The sequence below is a fragment of the Anguilla anguilla genome, chromosome 3, assembly GCF_013347855.1.
Source record: "Anguilla anguilla isolate fAngAng1 chromosome 3, fAngAng1.pri, whole genome shotgun sequence".
In the NCBI taxonomy this organism is placed as follows: Eukaryota; Metazoa; Chordata; class Actinopteri; order Anguilliformes; family Anguillidae; genus Anguilla; species Anguilla anguilla.
This window is the reverse complement of record NC_049203.1, coordinates 50,158,887-50,168,970: the sequence shown is the minus strand read 5'-3', so window position 1 is coordinate 50,168,970 and position 10,084 is coordinate 50,158,887. Positions and strand designations below refer to the sequence as shown.

At 38.1% G+C, this 10,084-nt stretch overlaps 1 protein-coding gene across 1 annotated transcript; it reads left to right on the top strand.

Moving 5' to 3' along the window:
* Nucleotides 1-1,657: 1,657 nt before the first annotated feature.
* On the top strand, nt 1,658-6,929 carry LOC118223696 (ganglioside GM2 activator-like). The gene is made up of 4 exons (XM_035410584.1): nt 1,658-2,025; nt 2,181-2,333; nt 3,648-3,830; nt 5,841-6,929. Exons 1-4 carry the CDS (start codon nt 1,915-1,917, stop codon nt 5,994-5,996), a joined length of 603 nt encoding a protein of 200 aa, XP_035266475.1. The 5' UTR covers nt 1,658-1,914; the 3' UTR covers nt 5,997-6,929.
* Nucleotides 6,930-10,084: the final 3,155 nt, after the last annotated feature.

Here is a 10,084-nt window from a genome sequence, read left to right as displayed (position 1 = left end):
CCTTTGGGTTTTTCAATCACAGATATTTTACTTTGGAGTAAAAGTAACTATATTAATAATAGCAAATAGTTATTTTGTTCAATGATTATGAGAACAAAATGCACTAATGTTGCATTTAGTTATAAGACAGAGAGAGAGAGAGAGAGAGAGAGAGAGAGAGAGAGAGATTCAGATTCAGAGAGAGAGAACATTTTTCTGGATGTTTAAGTTGTTTTAATTTGCCTATGGAAATGAGAAAACTAAAGTGCAGAATCCAGTGCTCCATTATGGTTGTCACACAACTAAAAGGGGGATTTTTATTTTTAAAAACCAAATAACTATGACTATTGATTCAAAGAACCAAAATAAATCAAATAAATAGATATGCAACATGACAATACTATCTATCCATTCTTGACAAAAAAGAAATAACATTTTTCTTCTAATAAAAATGCTTAACATCTAGATTGAATTTTCTGTCAGTTGACATAGAATTAGAAAGGACAAGCATAATACTGATGTGGCCAATGTAATTATCTGCCTAAGACCAATGTAAACAAACACTCTGGAAAGGGAAACTTTTCTAGTCCTGTGTGGATTTGTCAGGAAAAGAGACAGTGTAGATACGGCCATGCGGATTTACTTCTAATATTTATGAAACACAATTGTACATCCACACACCCAACATACAGTTAGAATAATAATAAAAAATAAAAAATAAAAATAATAATAATAATGCTGTTGTTGTTATGATTTGCGCAGTCCCCAACTGTTACATTACATTACAGGCATTTGGCAGACGCTCTTATCCAGAGCGACGTACAACAAAGTGTTAGACCAAAAGATGTTAAATATATACAAGTGCTCCACCTTGTGGTAAAAGATACATAAATTATTATTCCAAAAAACAACTAGTGGTGTGACTGAAATTTGCCCCACATTGCATGCTTTACTTCATGAAAAATATGTAACTGTCAGACAGCAAAAAACTATGTATTGTATTCTACCAGTATGGTATACTATTGCTGCGATATACCATGCTATTCCAGATTATAGTACTTTTATTTGTTAAAGAAAATCTATATTTAAAAAGGGTGAGAGGCCCAAAAACATTTTTTTTTCAAATGCATCAAAAAATAAATAAATATATAAATAAACAAATAAATGAATAAATGTCTCTAAAGAATGTCAGTAAATCACAACTAATACCAGTGCAAATTCTAGTTGTAAATTAGTAGTTGTCTGTGAAGCTTATACAATCACAACGAAGTGTTTTATGATTTGATATATCATTTGTAGGCACTGCTTTAGATATCGATCCTATCTTGTATCAAAACAACTTTTGTATTGACGGCATGCTGTGAGGCATGTGGAAATCTATAGGCAATTTCTTACAGTGGGGGACATTTCTATTGGGCCTTTAATCTCGATATCAAAACGCTTACCGGACAATTATTCCATTAATATTTCAGCCTGTGTTGGATATAACTGGAGAGATCGCGCAGCCTGAAACATTGCCAAATGTACTGTTTAATTTAGTATTTCTCGGAACCATTGCTGCTTGGTTCGATAAACTGCAATCACTTCAACAGAAAATGTGTATTTATTGTGCGATCATCCCTCCTCTAGAGGTCTCTGTTTAGTAGCCTAGATTTCAGAGTTGTGTGATAAATGCGGAAGAGAATAGAAGCATCAAAACTCCGGACCACGGAACTGCGTGCTGGGGAGCCTATGAGGTGTCTGTTGTGAACCGTTTTAAATATTCATGCCAGCTGATATAGGGTTGTGTTTGGCACCGAGGTTACAGCTGTAATTAGTTTCTGTAGTCGTGTATCGTAAATTGCACTCACCAAAGCATTACCGCGTACGGTATTGCATCAAGACTTCCAGGAAACACTGCTGCTACTGTATATCCAGTACAAACAGACGATCAACATGAAAACCATAATTGTTGCAGTTTTTCAGGCGTTCTTTTTCGTCAATGTTTTTATTCAGCAAGGGAATTGTGATGTTTTTTTCAAGAGGCACACGCCAAAAAATACCAAGGTAAATACAACAGATAAAGTAACCCAACTGCTATTTTATTTTATTCTTTGTAGCGTAGGCTACTCGTGTCCGTAACAGGAATTTAAGTGAAATTTGAAGAGAGATATATGCTCATAATTGATAGGTCTACCTGAAAACACACTTCTTGTTCACAGATTCTCGGTTTCTCTTGGGAGAACTGCGGTAAACCCGCCGATCCAGCTGTGTTGAAGAGCCTTGATTTGTCACCTGACCCAATAGGTATTCCCGGAGACGTGACTGCCAGTGCTGCTGGTACTACGACTGTGGGGCTGGTTGCTCCTCTCTCTGTGAGTGGAAAAAACTTGTCGACGGTAGCTAAATGATGAAAAAGATGAAATCATCCCGTTCTACCAAATGTTTCATCGGGAATTAGTATCCCATTGTGCCTGCAGTGGAGAGTAAGCCTATGTTTTTTATGATTAAGAAAAAAAAATAAAAATAAGTGTGTGTATATTATCTACACAAATTCCAATTGGTTAAGCTAAGTTTAGAGTTATGCAGTTATGCAGTTATTCATTCTCTCTTTCTTTTTTATTCACGTTTTCCCTAATTTGTTGAGAATTTCATAACATTGTTATTGTTTCTTCTAAAGTACCCCTGTGTCTGTGTATGTGTGTGCGCACGCATACATATTTGAGGAAGTTAGAGCCTTGAACAAGTCTGTGTTACCAAATATGGAGGTGACCTGAGTTAACATGGAACTCATGAGATCAGTTTGTCACAATAGTCCAATCTCTTTTAACCCCCATAGCAGTTATTGTGCTTTGCTGAGAAAGCACAATATTTTTTTCTACATTCCATGTACACATTTTTTTTTGTTTTTTGGGAAGTTACTAAAGCAATTCAGATTGAAGGTTGTTCTAAATGACAAACCTTCAGCCTTTGGTTAGGAGTTTGTTTCTGTAGCTATTACATTTCACTGTTGTTTTAATGTATACCCAAACTGTAGTGAATACTTTTTCTTTGCCTGTGCAAAGTTAGTTTTCATTGATTATTTCATTTCCTTTCCTGATTGTCTGTATGAATGAGGAGAAAAAGGTGGTGAATAAAAAAAGCAGTCAGCAGTCTTAGGTGCTCTACTGACTGACCTTTCCAATGTCTCATTTCCTTATTTCAGATAAAATGTTGCAATATAGAAATTAGCAATGCCAGTGACTTAAGATTCTCTCTTACATTGATAATGCACGCATTGTCACCTACATTGATAATGCACACATTGTCACCAACACAGATCTGGAGATTTTTATGGCTTCTGCTTGTGACCTCTTATGGCTGTAACTGGAAGATGGCTTTTCATTGGCCGGGCCATTGGCCCCCTCAAAATTTTACTGCTGTGTAGTCTACAGCCATTCTACAGCATACAGTCACTGGATGGTTCCTTTTTGAGCCAATTGTGTTCAATATCTAACTAGCTAAGTGTTTTCTTGTGACATGCTGTCACTCCAGACTGTAAACAATGTCTGTGTTTGTAAAAACAACTACAGGGCAATGTCCATTCCTCCTGATAACATCTTTTTTTTTTGGGCTTAGCTGCTGCTTTTTGTTGTAGGTTTGTTTTTAAATGTTGTTTGTTTTTGAAAGTCTGCTAACTGCTCTTCCAGCTGAACGTGACCCTGGAGAAGGAGGTGGCTGGATTCTGGATTAAGGTGCCCTGTGTGGAGGAGCTCGGGAGCTGCCATTACCCCGATGGGTGCCAGCTGCTGGACATGCTCATCCCTCCCGGTCAGGACTGTCCTGAGCCCCTGCACACATACGGGATCCCCTGCCACTGCCCCTTCAAGGCGGTGAGTCCATCTCATCCTCAGCTGCTTTTAAAAACACTTGCGCAGATGAGGAGTCCTTCTGGTCTAGGTCCTCTTCTAGGACTGGAATTGAGATACGTGGTGCTTGGAACATTCTGCATTTTTATAAATGTAAAAACTAAATTATTTGTCCAGTGAGGCTGACCTCCATTGTCCTCTTGATTGTGGCTTTCAGGCCTCTTTCTGAGACTTAAATATATTGAATACTTAAAAATGCATCTCTGAAGGAAGTAATAGGGCTGTGGGAGCAAGTTAATTGTTAACATGACAGAAAAGTTGGTCCATAAGCATGACAATGGGGAAAGAATGAAGAATGATTCATTTTCTGAACATAAATGACAGTAAAGGGTCACAAAGGCCCATACTGTAGTGATAACAATAATAATTAGCTTGTAGCATCTGAAAGATAATGACACTAAACAAAAGAAAGCCAAGTGATATTAATTACATCATTAAACAAAATAAAATGGGAAATAGGAAACGATTTGAAAGCACCCTTTGTGTTGACTGTTAAAATTTAGGAAATGCAGTACACCGGAAGAGTTGTCACTCAGTTTCACATCCTCTTTCAAAAACACACACACACACAGTCTGATTTTTTGTGGCATAAAATTTTCACTTGTAGTCTGATAAACATGTGGAGGGTGTAAAACCATGCAAGACCCACAAGATGTGCACAGTTCAGTTTGCTCCACATGTGACTGTTTAACTTGTGTCCTCTCATACATCTTGTAATAAATGCAGACTGAGTCTGCTCTTACTTATCTTATTCGTTGTCATTGTTTTCCTAGCACAGGAGTTTGTCTGTTTGCAGAAAAGCTGGATTTCTCAGCTTTGTCTTTGGCTTAGAGAGTCTGTCGTATGTTGGACATGTGCAGAGGCTCTGTGGTAGCCTTCATTTGCAGTATAAACCACTGTAAGAATCCCCCCAGACACTCCAAACAGTGGAAGTACTATCTGAGTGGTGAAGGAACACGTGTCGTCTTACCTGGTGCTATCGGAATAGGATTAATGTAATGTTTTGTCATTTATCTGACTCCAAAATAATGTTTTAACCTTTCCTCTGTGCTTGCAGTTATACATAAAAGACTGCAAATGAGGAACTATAGCCTCTTTCGGCCAGTAGTGTGGCTCTGTATGGATCGTTATATATATCTTGGTAGATGCGGACATGCCTCTGGCTTGTGTAGCCTACAAGAATACAATGTGTATCTTGCTATGATACTTGTGTATAGATGAGTGCCTATGGGGTGCAGATGTCCTGAGTTCTGTGTGTAAGTTAGGGCTGTAACACCACTAGGTGTGCAGTAGTAGGAGACAAAGAGGAATGCCTAGTTTAATGCAATTTATTGTACAGCATACAACGGTGCAAAATGTGTGTGTAGTGGAATGGGTATTGGTGCACAGGACATCGTATTGACACGTCTTCTAGAACCATTCCACTTTTTCCCTTATATACCCAAATGTCAAAGAAAAAACCCAAATCATCAAAGAAAGACACAATCACAACAAAATGGCAGTAACATCAATGACCCCTGTTTGCATTATCTCTGTAAGCCTATCAAACCATGTAACCATTCGTAGCACAGATGTCTGCTGACTCATAGGTAACTTGCATTACTTGCTGTTCCCTTTATTCAGCGCCCACTGTACCATGCCATCAGTGACACCAACCTGCTCCCCATGATCTCACTTTCCTTCACCAAACATGATTACTCAGTATATTGGAAGACCTAAAGCTTACGTAATGCTATTTCAACTCTGTAGTTGTGGGAGCATTCCGCAGAGACCGCAGAATGATTGCAGCTGTGCTATTGGGCAATAGCATTGTCTCTTTATCAAACCTTGCTGTTCTGTTCTCCTTTGCGGGTCTGATAAGGGGCACACTTCTGTAAACTACCCTACACCACAGGGACCTTAGACAATAGGGAAAAGCAGAAGAATACTGTGGTGGATCTGTGGTGGATGATGATGTTCTGCCTTTTCTCGAAGGGGGATTATTCGCTGCCTAAGTCTGACTTCTACCTGCCGAACGTGGACCTGCCATACTGGCTGACCAATGGGAATTACAAAGTGGAGGGAGTACTGGGTTCAAATGGCCAGGAGCTGGGCTGCCTCAAAGTGGCCCTCTCTCTCCACTCAAACTAATCCCAGGTCCAGCACCATCCACATCCATGTCTTTGGGCAACCACCTTGGATATCTATATTCCACGAATCAAGATATGTACCAGTTGACCGAACTGTAATAATTACATGGGCTTATTCAGAAATTATACCAATACCTTAAACACTTTTTTATATTGAAGTAGCAGGTATGGGAATGAAGTATTACTAGAAAACGTTTCACAGAAATTAATAGGTGAGCTCTTAATAAGTGAGGTTGTTAACCACTGCTTTGCCGAACCAGTACTTTGCCTTGTCTCAAATGCCATTTATCTACGTTTTAAGGCCAATACTTTTTTTAAGCAAATGACATATTAATATTAAAGATGCATTGAATGCAGTATTTCACTTTATTTAGTGAGAGCATATTAGTGTGTTTTCTGTATAATGTACTGTAAAATCTTCAGGTTCTCTAAGGTACATGGGGAAGAGGTTCACCAGAATATTTCTATGAAGTTTCTTTCTTCGTTTTTAATTGTATATTTGATTAAATGCACTTTTGGGTTTTACCATGTCATATGTATGATTCCATGTTCTTTTGCAAATCATATGGAGCCTACTCCAGTGGGAATAATTGTATGTTTCATTGAATTATGGCAGAATGCCAATGTTACAATATTACCCTAAAATGCTAGCCACTGCTGTGCCTGTGATGATGCGTGCAGTTAACTGAGGTCTGACATATGCAGTTTTTGTGAATGTAGAAATCATGCTGGAACAGGAGATCTGGAATCTCCACTTGTTATGGTAGTGTTGACGAATGGAGCCAAAATCTTTCATATATTGTATGAGACTTGGCAGGGTTTTTAACTGTTTTGTTCACGTCATCTCATCTTCTATTGTTTGTTCTACATTGTGTCATTTTGTACCAGTGTCTAATCTCTTAAATAAATCACTTTATTTCCCATTTTTTTATGACCCAGTCGTGTTGAGTCGTGCATAACAGGAATCTAGCTTGGCCAGGCGAACCTGCCTGATTGGTTCTCTACTGCAACACTTGGAAAGCAGTGCATAATGTCGTACACAGTGTAAACAAAATGTATGATCATTTTGATATACTGTGTTTCCTCTTTTAGCTGGCTAAACAAGTTTACATTAATTAATAAGTACTTATTTTGTATTAATCATTGTCAGTGGTGAGATTTATGAAAGTACAACTACCCATGATCTCTATGATAGCTAAGTTGTAAATTATTTATTTAATTTACAGTGCTGACTGTCAGTGCTGACTGTGGCTGGTAGCTCCACGGGTCTACAAGACATAAGACTTATTTGCCATTTGCTCAGGTACAGATGTAAAAGGGCATTGGAATTCTTGTGTGGATCTTTCAGTCATGTATGCACACTTTTTTTTTTTTTTTTTTGCACAGGGTATGGGAGGGGTCAGTTGGTTTATTTCATTCTAGCTACCACCTCTGGTTGATCAGGTGTTCATTGACTGCATGCGGAAGCTGCATATGAAAGGTCTTCCTCTGATGAAATTATATTGGCTGTGGATCGCGGTGTGAAAAGCAGGTTGGTCTCCATTCTCTCAAGACGGCATTGAGGTTCACGCATGAACATGGCTGCAGGTGCAAACAGTTGGACATTCCAAATTTTTTTTTTTAAATCCACATTTCTGATGGCTAAATTGGTATTTTTACTTCGTTACATCTAAATTAATTCTGTAGCATTTCCACAACATTTTTGGCCCTGACTAGACTGAAAAATGAATTTTATAACAATACCATTGGTATAACTCATAGCCAAATTGGTTATTGACCAGAACTGTATGGTTCAGTTGAAAACCAACCTAGGCAGCCTGGCAAGTTTTGTTCTGGTACGGCTGTCGAAAAATGGTGCTAGCATAATGCCTAAACTGACTGAGCCTGCCTTACTCATTCACGCAATTAACTGGATTAGACTTAATAAAAGCAGTTGCCTTGTTTGTGTTTGTATTTTCTGGAATGTGGTTATCTCATTTCATCATTAGCCTTATGTTACAATACGGGTCTTGTTTTAAGCTGTACCAAGTCACGGAATGGCAGTCAGATGATACAATGTCATTGTCTTGGTTCGTGAATTCTTAGGATGGTTGCCTGCTTGTAGTGCATCAGTCCCACAAATTGAGAAACCTGAAAATAAAGGAGTATTTGAATTTTCCTGAATTTGAAAGATTGAAAGGTCTTGAGTGCTGTATTTATCCTAGTGTGGAATGACGGTAAGGTTGAACAGAAGTGTGGCACTTCCTACTGAACGTCTAAAACTCCCAAGTTGCCATAGTAGTGAGATGTAGGGGAATTGGAAGACAACACTGGGCCTCTTTTATCAATGTTTTAATAAAGTTGTGCATAAAGTTTATATATAATTTACATTGTATATACTTTGCCTTCAAAAGATTAGTATTTTATTATGTGAGTGTAGCCAAAACTTCGATGAATGGACAGTATTCAAACTCGGGCAATGAGAATTTGCTGCAGAGCTTATTGTACAACATCAGCTGCAGAATTGCAAGTAGAGGTATGTGAAATGCCTCTAATGTAACCACTGGATTCATTTTGGATTGCTAAGATATGTTGGGAGACAAAGTGAAAAGTTTTTGTTTTATGAAATCAGTTCATTAAATAGCAGAGGAAATTACAATACCTTACTAGATTGGCCCAACAGTAGCATTGCCAGTAGTCCCTCCATGGATTTTACCCCAGCTGTCAACAGATTTTAGCATACAAGATAACATTTGATTCAGTAGAGGGTGTATGATTTGAACTGAAGAAGAAGAAGAACATCTTTTACATACAAGAAAAAATAGAGGCCAGTACAAATGGATCTAAAGAGCCTACCAAAGGACAAGCAGGATGTGCATTTAGTGTATCAGAATTAAAAGCTTGTGTATAAAAGAAATACAGATAATATACTGTACAGTGTCCTCCCAAAGTATGGTAACAGTAGCGTTAAATTTGTTTCTGCTGAGGTATTTGGATTTGAGATCAAAAAATGAATGAGCTGAGCTAGATAATCAGCTTTTATTTAATGATATTTCCATCCGTATACTGTGTTACAGAAGCAGATGTTTTTGTGTTCCCCCATTTACTGCTATGTAAAATTAAGTTACTGGATGAACTTAAAAGTGAATCAAAGAAATGAAGATTAATATTTGGTTGTATTGTCCTTAAATGCAATAGCTGCATCAAGTCTGCAACCCATTGGCATCACCAAATGTTTGGTATCTTCTTTTGAAACGCTTTTCCAGGCTTTCACTGCAGCTGCTTTCAGTTGATCCTTGTTTTGGTGGGGGGTGGGGCTTCTGTCTTCGGTCTTTTCTTCAGCAAGTCAAATACATGCTCAATTGGATTTAAGTCAGGTGACAGATTTGGCCAGTCAAAATATTTTTCCCATTGATGAATTCTTTGGTTGTGTTGGCAGTGTGCTTGGTAATTGTCTTGCTGCAGGATGAAGCACTAGCCAATGAGGCTGGAGGAATTTCTTTGTACATAGCCAGACAAAATCTGGACAAAGTCTGTACACTGCCATCCTCTGGTACATCATCAATAAAGACAAGTGAGTCTGTTCCAGAAGCAGCCATACATGCTAGAGCCATGACACTAACTCCTCCATATTTCACAGATGAGGTGGTGTACATTATGGGCTGGCAATTCCTTCCTTCTCCCCACTTTCTTCTTGCTCATCTCTGTATTTTCTGTGGTTTCTTTCTTTCTCAAGACTATCCAAATTGATGTACTTGATATACCTAGTTTCTGTGCTACCCTTCTTAATGAATTCTTCTGCTCTCTCAATTTACAGATTAGTTGTTTTTTCAACTGTAGTTATTTATCTGGTATTTGTGATGTTATATGCCTCTGACTCCAAATGCAATCTCCACAGACAAAAACAAACGCTAAACCAAGACTAGACACTCGCTGCTCATTTTTGTGTGAACAATCAATGCAAATAGAAACATCTGAGAAGCAGTTAACACCTGTTAGTCATCCTACCTTTGCACATCTGAAAATGTGGGAACTCGGCACAAAAACAGCTGTTTCTGTAAAATGTTCAAACGTATACAAATATAAATACCATGAAATAAAAGCTGTTTA

Bases quoted from the DNA above. Each gene is read 5' to 3' on its own strand.
- LOC118223696 (XM_035410584.1), top strand. From the start codon at position 1,915: ATGAAAACCATAATTGTTGCAGTTTTTCAGGCGTTCTTTTTCGTCAAT. The intron at 2,026-2,180 runs GTAAATACAACA...TCTTGTTCACAG, and splicing joins ACACGCCAAAAAATACCAAG to ATTCTCGGTTTCTCTTGGGA. The intron at 3,831-5,840 runs GTGAGTCCATCT...CTTTTCTCGAAG, and splicing joins GCCACTGCCCCTTCAAGGCG to GGGGATTATTCGCTGCCTAA.